The sequence below is a fragment of the Sorghum bicolor genome, chromosome 9 (assembly GCF_000003195.3).
Source record: "Sorghum bicolor cultivar BTx623 chromosome 9, Sorghum_bicolor_NCBIv3, whole genome shotgun sequence".
NCBI lineage: Eukaryota > Viridiplantae > Streptophyta > Magnoliopsida > Poales > Poaceae > Sorghum > Sorghum bicolor.
Window position 1 is genome coordinate 45,914,500 of NC_012878.2, and position 18,592 is coordinate 45,933,091.

The 18,592-nt window shown below is 42.9% G+C and overlaps 2 protein-coding genes and 1 long non-coding RNA gene across 3 annotated transcripts; all 3 read left to right on the forward strand.

Annotated features, from left to right (window-relative positions):
* Positions 1,092 to 2,141, forward strand: LOC8077913 (dehydrin DHN1). Its single transcript, XM_002439642.2, has 2 exons — positions 1,092 to 1,468; positions 1,601 to 2,141. The coding sequence occupies exons 1-2, from the start codon at positions 1,238 to 1,240 to the stop codon at positions 1,826 to 1,828; spliced, it is 459 nt and encodes a 152-aa protein (XP_002439687.1). The 5' UTR covers positions 1,092 to 1,237; the 3' UTR covers positions 1,829 to 2,141.
* On the forward strand, positions 12,687 to 13,683 carry LOC110430018. Its single transcript, XR_002447191.1, has 3 exons — positions 12,687 to 12,872; positions 12,972 to 13,068; positions 13,197 to 13,683. It is a non-coding gene; the product is annotated as an uncharacterized LOC110430018 (long non-coding RNA).
* On the forward strand, positions 14,408 to 16,439 carry LOC110430462 (zinc finger MYM-type protein 1-like). The gene is made up of 3 exons (XM_021448150.1): positions 14,408 to 14,638; positions 14,911 to 15,526; positions 15,772 to 16,439. Exons 1-3 carry the CDS (start codon positions 14,408 to 14,410, stop codon positions 16,437 to 16,439), a joined length of 1,515 nt encoding a protein of 504 aa, XP_021303825.1.

Below are 18,592 nucleotides of genomic sequence, written 5' to 3' on the forward strand. Positions count from 1 at the left end.
ACGTTTAGGATATGAGTACGCTTATCAAGAGATAATTAATTAAAAGTTAGTTTTCCTATCTTGCTCTTATTAAATACATTACGCGATGCTACTTGTACAACAATCGGTTGAAGCTAAAGGTCGATGGTTCGATGTCTGGCAGCCGCTTTTTTATTACGTAGTGGCCACAATTTTTGCATGGCTCAGCTGGCCAAGAGTACACGTGCGCGAGCGATCTCTTCACAGCGCGATTAATGACGAGCATGCGAATAGGCTCGTTGCCGCTTGCGATTAATAACTGACGAGAGCATGCAAGGGATATCAGCGTCCAAACAAATGTTAAAACGGGTGAACATCTTCCTTTCATGCAGTTGGCTTCAAATGCAGAACGTCCTTTAATTACGATACGGAGGGAGTACGTTCTTTTAGTATCCTCTACCAATGTAAGTCATAGTTCTTTATTGGAGATGTAATTTCTTTTATCAGTTTTGTTTCAGTTGATCCAGTGTAGTCAGGTAACATAGGTCTTACCTACTTTATTGGATGTCTGATGCAATAATTTGGCCTAATGTAATCCTCGTGAGAGGATGACTGAAGCCGGAAATATCAATTTCGTTTATTAAAAAATTTTATTTTGTGGAAACTATACATTTAAATTATAATTTCTATACACAGTATCTATAGAATTTAATAGATATATATATATATATATATATATATATATATATATATATATATATATATATATATATATATATATATATATATATATATATATATATATATTATATAGTTTTTAGCATTGGTTTGTACAAGGCCGTAGATTCATCGTGACCGACGGCCTGCAATGAATGATGGTTGGGCACCGGTAAGTGAGAGTCCAATTGCATTCGCGCGCGTAGCCCATCTTTCCGGAAGAACCGAGACGTGGCGGCATGGCGCCACCGACGCACCAGCCGACCACCAGTGTCCCTGCACACACGTCCCGCCCGCGTACGTGTACGTCCTGTTCCCTTCCCAATCCACAAATGCACGCCCACGTACCCCCCCTACCGTGGCGCCCAGATCCTAATCCGTTCGCCACCCCCCTTCCGCCCGCCTATAAAATCGCGGCGTCGGTCTTCACCCGCTTCACCACCGGCGAACCACACCGAGAAACACGACGGACGAGCACACAAGCACAGCTCTAGCTTAGCTTAGGGAGAATCTTGGTCTTGAGAGAAATTATTAACTAACCACCAAATTAAAGCCGTGCAGCATGGAGTACGGTCAGCAGGGACAGCACGGCCACGGCACCACCGGCCGTGTCGACCAGTACGGCAACCCTGTCGGCGCCGGAACCGGTGGCATGGGGACCGGGACCGGCGGCATGGGGCAGCTGGGTGAGCACGGCGGCGCTGGCATGGGTGGCGGGCAGTTCCAGCCAGCGAGGGAGGAGCATAAGACCGGCGGCATCCTGCATCGCTCCGGCAGCTCCAGCTCCAGCTCGGTAATTAATTAATTACGCTACCTGCTGCTTCATGCTGCTTAATTTAATTTAATTTATCTTCGATATGGACATAGCTAGGTTATTAGCCTTAATTAATAATTACCTAATAATCTGTGGTTTTGTTCAACCAAGTCTGAGGACGACGGCATGGGCGGAAGGAGGAAGAAGGGAATCAAGGAGAAGATCAAGGAGAAGCTGCCCGGAGGCCACAAGGACAACCAGCACGCCACGGCGACCGGCGGCGGCGCCGCCTACGGGCAGCAAGAACACACCGGCGCCGGAACCTACGGTACCGAGGGCACCGGCGAGAAGAAAGGCATCATGGACAAGATCAAGGAGAAGCTGCCCGGACAGCACTAATCGTCCGTGGCTGCGTTGGCTCTCTCTGGCGTGTGAAAGCCGTACTTAATCACTGTCGTCATAATAGGATGATGAGTCCATGAATAAGTGTCCCTTATGTCGTGACATGCACGGGGACAGTTTATACTTTTGTTGTGTGGTGTGACTTGCGAGTGAGAGTTTGTACGTACGAAACTTGGGTCTGTGTACTGTTTACGCTGCATCGTTTGTCTTCCTGAAAGTATATACAGTACAGCATGTGAGTGGCTTTATTTGTGTGTGTGTAGTTAATCTCAGTGTTACTGGGAATGCAAAATGGCAAGATATACTACCACCTCTTCTCTAAATTCCAAAAAGAACACAGGTTTTAGAGTGTAAGTCTCTTTAAATACGACTAAATTTACATAGCAGTATTAAATATTTAGACACAGATTTATTATGAAAATATAATCTAAAAATAAACCTTGAACGAGAGGCATAGAATAATTCTTTAGTAAATGGAGACGACATTCACGGATCGATTATAGTCTTCTGAGATCATGTCTTAATATCTCTAATGGCTATCACATTCCGATTATAGCCTTTTAAGACCGTGTCTTAACAATCGACCTCCAATGGTTATCACGATTTTCGACCTCCGATTTTGTGAAGCATGATACTCCCTCCGTATCCTCCGATTTTGTGAAGCATGATACTCCCTCCGTATCCTAATTAAAGGACGTTCTACATTTGAAGCCAACTGCATGAAAGAAAGACGTTCTTTTAACATTTATTTGGACGCTGATACCCCTTACATGCTCTCGTCAGTTATTAATTTCGCATGCTCGTCATTAATCGCTAATCGCGCTGTGAAGACAACTGCATGAAAGAAAGACGTTCACCTGTTTTAACATTTATTTGGACGCTGATACCCCTTACATGCTCTCGTCAGTTATTAATTTCGCATGCTCGTCATTAATCGCTAATCGCGCTGTGAAGAGATTGCTCGCGCACGCGTACTCTTGGCCAACTGAGCCAGCTGAGCTACAATTGATTGTTGTACAAGTAGCACCGCGTAATGTATTTAATAAGGGTAAGATAGGAAAACTAACCTCTAATTAATTATATTTTGGTAATCGTACTCATGTTCTAAACGTCATCTATGTCCTAAATGTCATCTAATTAGGATACGGAGGGAGTAGGACGGCGACCGCCATTGGAGATTCCAGATACTCTGGTGCACCTGCCAGGGACATACTAACACTAATTCGGCACCAAAGCCGACACTCCATGGGATCATCCAAAAGCGACGTCTCCATCGAGCATATGACATCCAAAGACGCCATCATCACCCACCAGAAACACCGGTGTTGGGTTTTCACCCGGGAGATCCTCATGTAAGACCCAACGACGTCTCCAACGAGGAAAGTGGCGCCCACAGGCGTCACCGCCGTCTAAACATGGTAGCACCGCCACTGCCTCCACGAGCCATTCTGTTACGCCAAACACCAGCGACATATGGATCACTGGTTCAATCCATCAAATCCAGAGAGCCGAGTTCCACCAACTAGATGCCCATTGCGGACGACGAAGCCATCTCCAATGTGGACGCCTTCTCATGCCCTTGACCGCCGCCGTAGCTGCCTAGGGCGCTTGTTGCCGACGCGGTGGTAAAGTCGTGTGGGAGGGAAAGGTAACACCCCCCCCTCTCGCCTGCACGGACCACCACCGCCATTGTTGCAACCGCCGTCAGCAGCCATCGGCATTGGCTGCCACCAACTCCTGCAGCCTAGGCACGATGACGGTGGATTAGCGACCACGTCGCTCACTGCCGCAGCCGCACCCAGATCCGCCCATCGCCGCCGCTGCACCCACATCCGTCCACAACGATGGTGGATCAGCGACCAAGTCGCTCACCGCCGCCGCATCCAATTCTGCCCATCGCTGTCGTCGCACCAACATCTGTCCACGATGACGGTGGATCGACGACCAAGTCACTCACCGCCGTCGCCGCACACAGATCCTCCCAACCTCCTGCGCTCCACCCATCGCCGCGTCGTCCGCTCCGCCTCCAAGCCATGGCCAGGCGCCACATAGCTGCGCCTTCCCGGGCTCCTGGCCGGCGCCGCCGCAAACGCGAGCGGCACCCTCACCGTGCCGTGTGCTTCACCGATGTGGCGCCCCTCGAATCGCGACTAACCAGCGCCGCCACTCCACCAGACAGGGCCCCGCCGCCACCATCATGGTCGGCAGCGATGGCCTTGCCGGCTGCCGGCTCCGGCGGCGGCGAAGCGGAGGGGACAAGGAGGGGAAGTGGCGGCGTGTTAGGGTTTCGGGATAGATAAAAGTAATTATATTCATTTTCTCTCCATTCTCAACCAATCATATCACTTTATATCTTGGTTCTCGTGTAGATATGGTTTCTAACTTAGACCTGATTTTTATAATTTTTACTCTCTCTCTCTTCAATGGAATAAGTACATTGTCAATCAGCAAAATGCTTAGGTAACAGTACAATTAATATATATAGAAACTATGATAATTTCTACATTAGGAGTGCTTTAATAGTTATGACACTGTTAAAACAGACTTTACCATAGTTTCTATCCTTATTTATTTCTCCCTCTATATGCAAAATTATTGACATTTAGGATATAGTTATACTTAAAAAATGATTAATTAGAAATTCTCTACATGCCCCTATTAAATAAGGTCATAGGTGTATTCCATATGAGAAAGTCCAATAACTCAAACAGCTAGCGCAGTGTGTTGTGGTCCTGAGGACCGGGTTCCATTCCTGACGGAAGAGTCACGCAACTCCACATATTGTGGAGTTCGTTTTGCTCATAAATCATGGTTAAAAATATTGTTTGTTATTTATTGTGAGAGAAAAACACTGTTGAATGACTAGCAGATTCGACAAATAAACTCAACCGAATAAACTATCAATTTTAGACTGTAGCGACTTAGATTTGCCTCCAAATTTAGTAGCTTTGACGATTCTTTGATTTGTGATTTGTTTTATTTGCTGAAGTCTAGTGGAGTTGGGATCTGATAATTTCTGGATCTTATTTTTCTTGGCTGCCATGACATTTGGCACCATTTTTGAAAGCTAATTTGGAAGAGCTCCGCTAAAAAGCAACCATCTCTTGGAGAGAAAGAAGTCTTGAACAAGGACTTCTTGGTACCGGACTGGCAAGGACACGAGGACCTGCTGGCCACCGGTCGGCCTGCACCAGCTCGCTGAGACCGGCAAGGAGTTGCGAGTATTGGTGGTGCCTGGGAGTAGTGAAGCCATAGCAAATTAAACGGATGATGGATTTGTCTTATGGTGTATAGATTTGTACTATATGGGCGTGATTGGTTGCTCCAGCAGTTTTTGTCTAGGATGAAGGGGTCATCCCACCGCCGAGACCATACAGGGTGTTGTGTTTGGTCGTTTTTAGTAGTCGTACGTATAGGATGACGGGTTCTATGTTTGGTTGCCTGTTGGGATGATTTCACAGAATGCACAGATGCATTGTCTCTTGTTTGGTTGTTGCTAAATAAAAAAGTGGTAGCACCCATAAATAGTTTTGGTGAGGTTACTACCATTGCCAAGCAAACATAAAATAGCATGAACAAAAGATTAAATTTGATAGAGTAACAAGTTCATTGATCCAACATGAGTTCAACATAGCACACATACTAATACACATACTCAGATTAGAAAAGATAGGCTCCTCAGTTCAATTGGTTAGTCATTTGAGAACCATCATTGGCAGTAAGAAATATCTAGATGCACTTGCAACAACGAGTGCTAATAAAAACACCTAGGCTGATCACTAGAACGGCTAGAAAGAGAGCAATTGCAAATAGAGGATTCGACTTTGGGCGTGTCTGGTTGCCCCCAACAGTAATGCATGGGGTGTTCACTGCATTTTCTTCCATAGAGAAATCTTCAGACCCCGTGTACTCTAAGAAGGAAGCAACAACTTCTTTGCGTTTGAAGCCCTTGTAGCAGTTGTTACTATACCCAGCAACAGCAGCACAACAAAGAGGCCAAGAATCATAAACCCCAGGCTTCTTCCCTTGCTAAACAACATACCAAGTCATCATTGTTCCCTTGAAAACAACCAGTGCAACCTTTTGTAAGTAATTGGCATCACCAAACAATATCACAATTGGTTAGGTAATGGCCTCAGTTAATACAGATTTATCATTGGTGGATCCCTTCATCTATCCAAATGAGGCAGCATAAGCAAACTCATGTGACCCATGCAATGTCCAAGCACATCCACAGGATGCCATCAGCTTAGGAACTGGATGGGAACCTAATTGTTGCAGTCCCGTGGATGATGCTAGAACATTGGATGAATAACATGACAAAAACAATGTATCACCACAGCAAATAGAAAGCATCCACCTCATTTGTATGTAACCATCATTGACCACTACCAGCCAAAGAAACTGACATCCAAAAATGGCCTCAGCTAACTTTAATCAAACATGAAGTGAATACTAGTCATCATTGGTAGCTGCCATCCAAATGAATAGAGGAAGCAAGGCAAGTTCAGCAATCTCAGAAAAAAAAAACATATTTCAACCATGGAATCTGTCGGAACATGCACGGTTTGCCATCAACTTGAGCATGACCCAAATGTTGCTAAATAGTGGATGGTTCTTACAGATCTGATGAATGACATGACATAATAGAACATTTAGTGAGCAGTAAAAGGCAGCCACCTCAGACTATTATTAGTATCATCATAGGCCATTTTGAAACCCAAATTATAGTGCACGGAACACCATATCAAATGTTTGAAGGCATCTAAGGTCTATGCACCAGTCATTGTCCACACAGCCTTACATCCAACACCATGTTTCCTATGCTATACAAAAAATAGCTGCACCAAAGGTTCGAAGCAGCAGGTCTTCCTTCCTAGCACCATCAGTGTTATAGTGTTGTACTACCAAATACATCCTATATCATTAAACAGTTAGCATGGCGATTTGCAAAAGTGGAGAGGCAAGAAGATATTCATCTAAGGTCCCATGGAGTTGCTTAGGTGGCCCCTAAGCCAAAGGATCCTATGTGCCTCTGTTATTTGAAAAAAGCAAAGCCCCTCAGCCTTGTTCCTCAGAAGATAAACCAGAGCTACCATAAGAGCCTTCTAAGTGTAACCAAGACAGTTCATGATACAACCATATAGATCCTCATGTACTTTATTGTGTTGTAGAGCTTTGAGAGCTGCCCCAACATTTTCCACAGCTCTCACCATGCCATTCATGATGTCAAGCTCATCTTGCCCTAGCTTCCTCTTTTTTCCTCTCTTTCCCTCCCTAGGGCCATCATGAGTGCCCTTAGAGGCTTCAGCAGGAGCATCATCAGCCTTGCCAGACTGCGCCTCAGTCTTCACATCATCAGTGAGGTTACTCTGATCCTGACCAACATAAGTAGGGATACCCAAAGGTTCATTTGATCCCATAGCATAACTCCTAGTTGCCTGGCTACCACCAAAGATGGCTTCCATCTAATCATAGTTCTTAATAGGGCTATTTAGGAACTTAGCATCAGTTGGGTGATCCTATTTATTGAGGACATCAAGGTATTAGATAGAGAGCTAACAGATACTTGTGGAATGCACAGAAGATTTGCTAGGTGCATGTTATAACCTTAGTGTGTCCTAGGAGGTGCTCATCATCCAGTACAATCATGTGATGATCACTATCCCAAAGGGCACCACTCAGGTCCTTGAGCCTAATAGTTTTGACCCACCTCTGCCTCCATTTGCACAGGTGATTGTAGATTTGCTGGGTGGACACTATCTGCTGAGCAAACTCAGAAAGCATAGTAGCAACCTGCCTAACATGCACCTCCTTGAACCCTTTATCAGTTTTCACTCCTTACACAACCAGATCATGGAACCTCCTTAGCATGAACCCAGATTGAACTAGAGTCCACTACATAGGGCCAATAGGAGGTGCATGTTGGTCATCATCTAGCACTACCAAGTGGCTATTGCTACCATCAAGCAGGTTAGCCTCATCAATGATGTTAATCTGATCACCCATCCCCGCTGGTCATATTCATACACCTAGCCACATGATCATGAACAATATAAACAATATAAATATGCAGCAGGATGAAAAAAAAGCAAGCATAGTTGGTTCAATTATTACAGATCCCAAATATTTGAAACATCATTGCACAATGCCTAGAAGTCTCATAAAAAATAGTGCACATCACAGTTAATAAATAGCACACAACATCATACTGGTTCACTAGAAAAAGACTACTGCCTAGAAGAGCCTCTATTAGCCCACGTAGCATTAGCCCATTGTTGACGGTCAATAACATCAACTTTTATTATAACTTTAGACCCGAAGGAAAACATAAAAACACACTAGTCTAGGGTTTTATCTGATAATTTTCACGAGTTTTGCATATTCTGTATTTTCCAGGGTAAATTTCAGGAAAACCAAAAAGAGAGATTCTAGTGCAAAATAAACACAAAACTTATCCGCCACGACAACATCTCAAACGGGACGTGGGAAGACTCTATAAGGCACCTGAAGAGCCGGGGGCCAGAGGCCGCCAGGTGGGGCCGGTCGGCCCCACCCTAGCGTCGGCCGACGCCCCCCTGCTAGTGTTTTGGCCCCCTTCTGGAAGCTTCCTCCACCGCCAACGAGGAGTCATCTTGGCCTTTGGTTAAGTCGGTTTGATCTTGCGGCGCACGTCGATCCCATCGGGCTATAAATAAAGGGGCAGACCCCTGAAAGCCCAAGTTTGGTTTTGGTAATTAATAACACCAAGTTGCTAATGCCTTGTGTTTAAGTGATTTGAGTTAGGCATAGCAACACATGTGATGAAGGTGCATGGTGGCATGGAAAGGTGGCCACATGACCACAAAGGGATGAAGCATGAAGTGAAGATCATGGTGATAGACGAGGAGCAAAGTTATTAAGGCAAAGGTATAAACATAGGGTTTTACTTTTGCCGGTCTAAGTTGAGTAGAGAAGTGATTGACCAGATTTAGGATAGATAGCTGACTATCAAGAGGGGAAATCACAGTCATCTCTCAAATCAAGTGCTACTAGGTCCATATCTTGAGCATATGCATTAGGATCTAGTAAAGTGCTAACTTAACTCCTTTGATGAAAATGTTTGTGTAAAGCTAACACACATGCACTTTGGTAGTGGACACTTTGTGGTGTTAGTGTTGGCAGTCACTATGGAGGATTTTATACTGCCAACTTAGACTAAAAAGAAGAGAAATAAACATATTTAAATCACATATGCTTTTGCTATTGACATAGTTCCACTTGTACCATGGTATTTTGTTTTGCAGGATTTATAATGTGACAAGTGGAAGAAAACAATAAAATAAAGAAAGCGCAATTTACAAAAGATGAATTCACAAGTGCGCAATCAAAAATAAACAAGAAGCCCACCTTCAACATCGAACTGGACCCAATCGTAACCGAAGCAGCAAAGGAGGTCCAGCAGGGAGCAAGCCACGCGAAGGCAGTGCCAGGTGGGGCCCACCAGGTTGCGGGCGCAACCTTGGTGGCGGCAAACCGGCTCCACCTTTCTGTGGCGGTTGCATGCCGCCATGCATAGGACGGTTTCACCTACTACCATATTTAGATCCCCCGAATCGTCCTAGTTGGGCTATAAATAGATGGCTCCCCCTCATTTGTAAAACACACATCATTTGGAGTCTACATTTCCTCACACCTCTCACTTGTATCTTTAGTATTAGACTAGTAGTAGAGCAAAGCAAGAGCTACCAAGGAGAGCTTGTCTCCTAGGAAGAAAGGATCCTCTTAGTATGAATCATAATCAGTCTTCTTCCATGAGCAAGTTCTTGTTATCTTTATATAATTGTGCTTATGAACTAGAGTATAGTTATGTCTATATCATGTTCATAGTATATGAACTAGTTCTTAGTTCTTGTGCTATGTTCTTGATATGTTCATCCCTGTTCTTCATCGTTCATCTAACTTATATGAATAGAAGTAGAATTAGGGATGAGATGATGGTTCATTGGGCCGTTCCGGTTGCTCTTAAGCTATCCTTTCAATCCGAAGGGTTGGGGCCCACGGGGGTTAAGAGTTGTTTCCCAATACGTGAACATGGTGTTCAGGTATGCGGAGATCAGTGGATATGCGGGTATCTGTCACATTCCAAAATTCCTACTTTGGAATGTGAATTAGAAAACACTAAAAACAAAACCAAAGATTTTATTATTTTATAAAATGTTCCAACTTTAGTTATGTTGCCGATATTTCAGATAGTGAAAAATATGGGTTTCTAAAATTTTTTGCAATTCAACTTAGTGGTTTGTTGCATTCATGCCGTTGCATAGTGTTTATGTGTGGAAAATAAATTTAAATGTTTTCAAATATGCCTAGGATTGATCCCAATTTCATCTCCCCAAAATACCAAAAGTATATTGCCAACATCCTACAAAATTCTAGCATGACATGTTCTCATTTTCTCTCCTATTTTTGTTTCTCAAGATCATGGTTATTTTGGAGTCCACAAATTCTTTGTACCAATCTTTTATTGTCTCTCATCCATTCATCTAGTCCATCATAACAAGTAGTCCTTGCTGCGACAAACCTCTTTGGCCACTGCTCTCCTCTCCATAGTTGCCGTCCTTTCCTCACATGGACAAGCAAAAACATTAGTTCTCCCCTTAATGACGTTTCATCTCTCCCTCTCCATCGGTTTCCACCTCTTCTCAAATACATGAGTAAAGGACAGACAACCATCTCCTCCTCCTATTGCTACTCCATGCCAATCCCTTCACTTTATTCAAAAAAATATATATATTCACCTCTACATTCCTCTCTTAATTTTGTAGACACACCTCTCTTAATAACAATGCTCATTTACACCATCAATTTATCTTCCTCTCTTCAATTCCATGCACGCAACAACAATTTCTCCCCTTGTTTCATACGGCGAAGATTTCCCTCTGCTCTCTTTGGTGTCTCCTCCATCTATTCTCATGTGGAAGTATCAACATGATATAATTCTTCCTCCACTAATTCCCCTTCTCTAACTCTCTCTTGTTTTACTAATAAAAGAATGGAGCATTCCCTTGACCGGCTACATCAACCTGCTGCATGCTCCCATGCTCCTCTTTAATCACCTAGGCCCCTCATGAATCCTCTTCATTTGCATCTACAAACCGTAGGCTCCTTCCCCCTCTCAGGCACAACCATATGCATGCTTTCTTCTCCCACCCTCTTCTCATGCAAAAGCATTAGTCGCATATAATTCTTTCCCCTTAATTTTCCTAGTAACACCTCTCTATAATTCTCTTAACACAACGCCATTTAGACCACTGGTTTTGCTTCAATTGCATGCATGCAACAACAATATTATGTGATGCTGCTGCCCCTCTTTTCCTGGTGGCGCCTCTTTTCTCCCTTCCCCATGCAACATAATTCCTCTCTTAATTTCTAGGAGTCCATCAAATTCACCTCTAAAACAGTGTATGCAATGGGTCTCTTTCTTTTCCCTTGCGCAGCTCCCTACCTCTCATGCAAGAAAATGACAAACCAAATCAATTCCTTCCTCTCTTTATTTTCTAAACCACTCTTTACTCCATCTCTTCAAGCTTATGGATGCAGCCATATGTCCTTTCTTTCTCATGCATAAAACAACAGCGTCATATAAATCCTTTCTCTTAATTCTCTTGGTCACGCCTCTCTTAACCACACCCCTTCTTAACACCTCCGGTTTCCTCTCCATTAGTTCACAAAATTAGGAGTGGTTGCACTCACCTCTCCCTGGTCGACACCTCCCTTATTCCTGCTAACACCCATTTGTCTCCCCCTCATGCAAAATAACATCAACACTTAGGCCAGTCTCAGTGGAGAGTTTCATGGCGTTGTTTCCAAGACTGCCATGTCATATGAAATAAAATGAAACTTGAATGAAACACCCACTCTCAATGGAGAGTTTCATTTCATAGTTTCATAAGCATTTAATTCCAAGACTCATAGAAAGTTGGTAATCGTGCCAAGAGAATTTTATCTAGATGAAACACATTTCTTCTCTCTCTTCTTAAATACACTGCCATGTCATCAAAATAGCTTATGTGGCAACCTATTTAATGCAAATGAAACTCACATGAAACTCCCATTGAGTCTGGCCTTAGTACTCCTCCTTAATCTCCCTCCTACTTTTTGTGCAATTACTCAAATGATGAAAGGCATGACCAGTCATGGATTATGTCATCATTCTTCTACTGCTCCCACGCCCTCTCAACTCCCATGCAAAATAGATGCACAAAATTACTTTGCCCCATAATTTACTAGGCATGCACAATTCTCTTAAGAATGCTTCTTCATTCCATCAATTTATTTCTTTATCTTCATTATACTAGCATGCAGCAGCAATGCTTGCTCTCCTTTCACTCACACACTATCAGATGGCGCCTGCCCTCTCTCCCTCAAATAAAATAACAGCAGCCCTCACCCTTAATTCCCTTTACAAGCTCCCTTTTCATTCTCCTTTACCACTCCCTAAATGCAAGAATGGAAGCAGATAAAACAGCCCCTCCCTCCTCTTATTCTCACGCATAAACCATGCAGCACACCTCTCTTCATTCCCCTCCTAATAAATCCATTTAATCACACTTCATTTGCATGCCTCAATGCAGCAAAAGGCAGCCATATATTCCCCTCTTTCTCTCAATCACGCACACCATCAGCAGGGCGCCTCCTCCTATTCTCCTCTCTCCCTCACACCACCACCAGAGTAACAGACCCCTCCATCTTCCTCTCCCTTCCCCATGGTAGCATCTCCAACTTCCTCTGTTGTTCATCCACCAAAAATGGAGCCCCCACGCAGCAGCGGTTCCATTTTGCCGCTGCGTGATTTACCTCATCGCCAGAAAACTTGACACCATGCCATGGTAAGGAGATCATCCTTCTGTGTTCTTCAATACGAAAATGATCTTCAGTTCATCCTCTTTGTGGTCATGATACCCAGCTCTTGAACGCTACATGGAAGAAACTCCGGTGGGCTCGAACCTATATCAACACCCCACTGATTGTTGTCGTCTCCGCTGCTGTACAGTGAGTGGTGAGGCCATCCCTTCCCCCTTCCCTCTTTGATCCTGCTGCTCGTGCCCCTTCTCATCAACCTCTTTTGATCTCTCATGTTGCATGATTATCTTCAAAGTGGAATTGGCGCTGCTCCGTTGATCGCAGACCCTGTCATCACCCATAGTCGATGTCGGCCACCTTCAACTTCGTCTCCTGCTACAACTAACCCTGATGTGAGGACCACCATCATGTTCTCCATCTTGTTAATATGTTATTCCTTATAGAACACATGCCATAATCTGTGTGTGGTCGAATTCCAGCAATGTTTTCTAACAATCATGTCTCTGTCCTTCGTGGACAGCAATGCTGCTGCCGGTTACCGTTCACATTCCCAGTGATCCAGGCCTCCAGTCATCGAACTCTTTGATCATGATATAGTTCCTGATGTTGTACACACTTTCACAAATCAGTTTGGTCATAGGAGCCATGGTGCCGGAGTTATTGATATCGTTGTGCTTGCTGCTCCTGCATCTATGCAGCAGCACCTTTGCCGATTGGCATGCATATTTTGGGCAATCCACAACTCCATTTGACAATCCCTTGGATCCACAAATGTATCATATATTTTTCCACGTCTCTGTAAATTTTCATGGCCATAGAATCTAAGATGAATGAGATATTCACTTCTTCTTGTGCTCACTGTTCCTGCTGCCCTGCAGCAGCATCCCTGCCGGTTGGCATGCATGTTCCCATTATTCCCTCGCTCCACTGACCATGTTGTTCGACCACAGTGTGTTTTATATCCTTGCACACACACCTAAGAAATTCCATGGCAATAGGATTCAAAATAAAAGAGTATCATTTTTCTTGTGCTCGCTGTCCCTGCTATCCAGAAAACAGCTATATCACTCCCTTTGTATTTTTGTTTCTCAGCTAACCAATGGTCAAAACATCATATTCTTTTGCAGTAACATACTCTATATAATCCCCCAACAACCCCACAAATTTTTCACCATTCGGGTTTTGTTATAACCATGCAACTGTTCATCATAACCACCGCTGTCCACCGACGTGCATGTCCTAGATGCATCGGTGTTTTGTTGTGTTCCCCACTAAACCATTATATGAATCGCTGAGCTCTCTCGCAAGGATGTGTGTTTCTTAGTTGCACATCATCCTACCATGTTTCAAGCTTAGAGGTTCAGTGAGGCCTTACCTTTTTATGGTCACATCCACCACTAACCACCGCTGTCCACACGCCACTAGGTATCCACAACCGATGCGCAAGTCACCATAATCATGTTTCTATTTAATGTGACATTTACCTTACTGCAGCCACTTGTAAAAATATGTTTCAAACTGTCCTCTTCACAAATCCAAATGATCATCGTTGTATCCTAAATTGCCGAACCTAAGCCAGGGGCGAACCTACGTGGTCGTATCGGGGTCAGCTGACCCCGACGACTTTGTACGAGCATGTATACATGTATAAATTTTCACCATGCTTGACCCCGTTAAAAAAAAGTGCTGACCCCGGTAATACTCGTTAGTCTTCAGCCCACAACAGTCCACATGCCAGCAGCCCAGCACAACAGGTCAATAGCAGTCCAATTAGATTCTCCCAACAGCCCAGCAGCGAGCAGCCCAGAGGACACATGCCCACATCGATTATACCTATACGAGTATACGACATTCAGCCGCTGGCTGCTGCAACGATTCATCTGCCTCTTGAAATCCTTCCGATCCAACTTGCTGGCTTCCTCGCAGACAGTGGCAGATCGTCTCCGCCCTCCAACAAACATGGCACGTAAGTACATTACTAAATTAGTGATTGAATGATTGAATTTACTTGCATGTTGCGTTCCCCTTCCCTGATTGATCTAAATAATTTGATAGGCAATCAAAGCACGATGGATTGATTTTTGAAAAGGAAATTAACCCCAACAAATGATAATGACGGAGGCACCTCAGGAGATGTAAGGGAGCATATTGATGGAGGAACTTCAAGAAGAGATGCAGATACAACAAACGCCAACAATACAGCTCAACGTTCTTCGCGAATCTGACGTCGTGAGGTAAATTTTGACGAGCTTCCATATGATCCAGCAGATAGAAGAAAAATTTCAGATTACATTGGTGAAAAGCTACAAAATGAGATAAGGCGGAAGTATTTGATTACAGGTCCTTTTAGACCACCGCTTGGTTTTAAATATCCTCAGAAAATCATAGCAGGTGTACCACGTCGATTTCAGGCTGAATGGTTCACAAAATATGATTGGCTTGAGTATAGTGAGAAGGTGTATAAATGTTTCTATTTGTATTGCTATTTATTCAGAGATAGCAATGAGGGCCAAGGTGGGAATGATGCATTTGCAAAAGATGGTTGGGATGGATTTAACAAATCGGATAGATTGCAGGATCATGTAGGCATCCGACCTAATAGTTTCCATAACACGACAGTCAAAAGATGTAACAATTTGATGAAGCCTGATCAATCCATTGTCAATGCTTTGAACAAGCAGAAAGATATCACTATAGAGGAATATCGTAAGAGATTGAATACTTCTATTGATGCTACTCGATTCTTGTTGCATCAAGGATTAGCTTTTCGAGGTCATGATGAATTAGAAGAGTCCAAAAATAAGGGAAATTTCCTAGAGCTAGTGGACCTTTTGGAAAAGCAAAATGACAGAAACAAAAGGCTTTTAAGGAATGCACAAATGGTGGCTCCACACATCCAAAGAGATATTGCAAATTGTTTTGCCGAGGTAAGGAAAAAATTCCTTATTTTAGACGTTCTGTTTTATCTCTCATATGTTGTTTATGTGGATGAATTAATGGTGTCTATATTTTTCAGACCATAGTGAAATCTATTGTTGAAGAAATTGGTGGCGATGTATTTTGTTTATTGGTAGATGAATCAGCCGATGTTTCTGGCAAGGAGCAAATGGCAGTGGTTTTGAGGTATGTGGACAAGAGTGGGTCAATAAAAGAAAGACTTATTGGTCTAGTTCATGTGAGCGAAACCTCAGCTTCATGTCTCAAATCTAATATTGATAGTCTATTTGGTAAGTATGGATTGAGCATAAAACAAATCAGAGGCCAAGGTTATGATGGAGCAAGTAACATGAGAGGAGAGTTTAATGGATTGAGAGCTTTAATCTTGAGAGAAAATAGTTCTGCATATTATATTCATTGCTTTGCTCATCAGTTGCAGTTAGTCATTGTTGCAGTAGCTAAAAAGAATGATGATATTGGTGATTTCTTTGACATGGTATCTCTATTGATTAATGTTGCTAGAGCCTCTTGCAAAAGGAAGGATATGATTCGAGAAAGTCAACAAGAGAGAGTTGCAAAAGAAATAGGCGGTGGACAACTTAGTACTGGAACAGAATTAAATCAAGAACAATCACTTGCTAGAGCTGGTGATACTCATTGGTCATCTCATTATAAAACTCTGAAAAGGATAAGCAGTTTATTCACAGATGTTAGTGAAGTGCTCCAATATGTTGAAAAAGAAGGTCCCACGGATGCCAAGAAACGTCAAGCTCGTGGCCTCATGGACTATCTCAAGGATTTTGACCTTGTGTTCCACTTGCAGTAAATGTTGCTTGTATTGGGACATGCAAATTCTTTGGCATTGGCATTACAAAGGAAGGATAATGACATCTTAGAGGCTATGTCAGAGGTGCACTTAACAAAACAAAAGTTTCAGGAAATTAGGGATGATGGTTGGGATTCCTTACTGAGTTCTGTGCTATCTTTTTGTGAGAAATATGGAATTCCAAAGTTAGACCTAGAACAAGAGTACATTGATAGACACAAACCAAGGAAGAAGACCAACTGCACCAACTATGAGCACTACAGATTTGATTGCTTGAACCCAGTTATTGATTTACAGCTTGCAAAATTTAATGACCGTTTTAGTGAGATAAATTCTCAACTGCTTACTAATATTGCTGCTTTTAGCCCAAAAAATTCTTTTCATGCATTCAAAGTTGAGAGTTTGATGGAATTGTCTAAGGCCTATCCTGATGATTTTGGTCCATGCGACCTAGATGATCTTATTATTGACCTTAATCTTTACATTGACAATGTGCGAGCTGATGCTAGATTTAACCAAGTGGCCACATTTCTGAGCTTGGTAAAATGATGGTGGGTACAAACAAACATCTTTCTTTTCCTTTGGTATATCGGCTCCTCAAACTTGTGCTAGTTCTTCCTATTGCGACGGCGTCGGTGGAAAGGATTTTCTCAGCAGTGAAGATAGTGAAGACGGACTTGCGAAACCGAATCGGCGATGGATTTATGAATGATTGTGTCATTTCTTTCGTTGAGCAAGAGTTTCTTCATGCAATTCCAAATGAGGATATCATAGTTCGTTTCCAGAATATGGCTGATCGTACTCGCAGGGTGAAACTATAATAGGTAACCACTATTGTAAATAGTTTTTTCTGCTCAAATTATGTTATCGTCACATTTTTCCATGTATGAATGCTTACTAGTTACTATTTGCAATATATATATATATATATATATATATAGAGAATATATATATATATATATATATATATTTATGTATGGTGTTAGATTATTATCAACATTAGTTATGGGTTTATGGCTCAAATTCTAGACCGACCCCGGCGATGATTTTTCCTAGATTCGCCACTGACCTAAGCTATAGGTTCATCCTCACTTTTCACTATGTAACCATCATCGCATCATTGTTGGAAAATTCAATCTTTGCCAACCACCACCATTGTTTTTGGGTCTTCATGTTCTATGCCAAGAAATATATATTCTTGATAGTATCTCACTATACCATCTCTCTCTTGCATAGCTATTGCCATGTATAAGTTTCCTTTCATTAAGCTTGCATAGTGTTGACGGTCCTTAATGCTCACATTTAACCGTCAATTAATCATGGAAAAGAACCTATTTGCAACCAACATCCAGACTTAGAGTTTTATCTCACAGAATTCCACGAGTTTTGGTGTTTGTCTATTTCTGCAGGGGGTTATCAGGAAATACGGAGGAAAGGCCCACACGTCGGGTTTACATAGAGATATTAACGTGCCGCGCAATTTTCTACCATCGAGAAGACTCCAGAAGCCACAGGAACGAACGGGAAGGCGATCGGGCTCGGAGGCAGGGCGCCCGCCCTACTCTCCTGGGCGCCCGCCCACCTACAGTGCCCAAACAGAGTCCTTTTCGGAGATCATGTTCCACCGACCTAAGGGATCAAGGAAAACCGTGCGATTAATGTCGGTTTGATCCGACGGCCCAGATTCATCTGAAAAGACTATATAAGCAAGGCCCCCTGGCCCCTGGAGGCATACCTCTTCTACAGAATCAAAGTTAGGGTTTCAATTCTTCATCCAAGTAGAGAGGATCCCTCTAGTTCTTCTAGTTCTACCTCTAGTTCATCTAGTTCTAGTTCTAGTTCATCTAGTTCTAGTTCTAGTTCTTCTAGTTCTAGTTCTAGTTAGTTCTAGAGGTTGTAATCTAGAAAATAGGGAGAGAGAAGAGGAGAGAGGAGGAGGAGCCGGATCTGTTGGATCTTCTTCAACATTGTACTTTTGCAGCAACTGGTTCATTCTTCATCGTTCTCCACGTTCTTCAATTCATAATTCCTGAGTTCTTTAATTACTTTTATTTACATTCAAGTTATTTATTGGATTCCCGCTTGCATCAAGTGCTCTAGTCTTTATAACGCTAGAGTAGTAATTAATAGATTAGACGTGGTGTTTAGTCTTG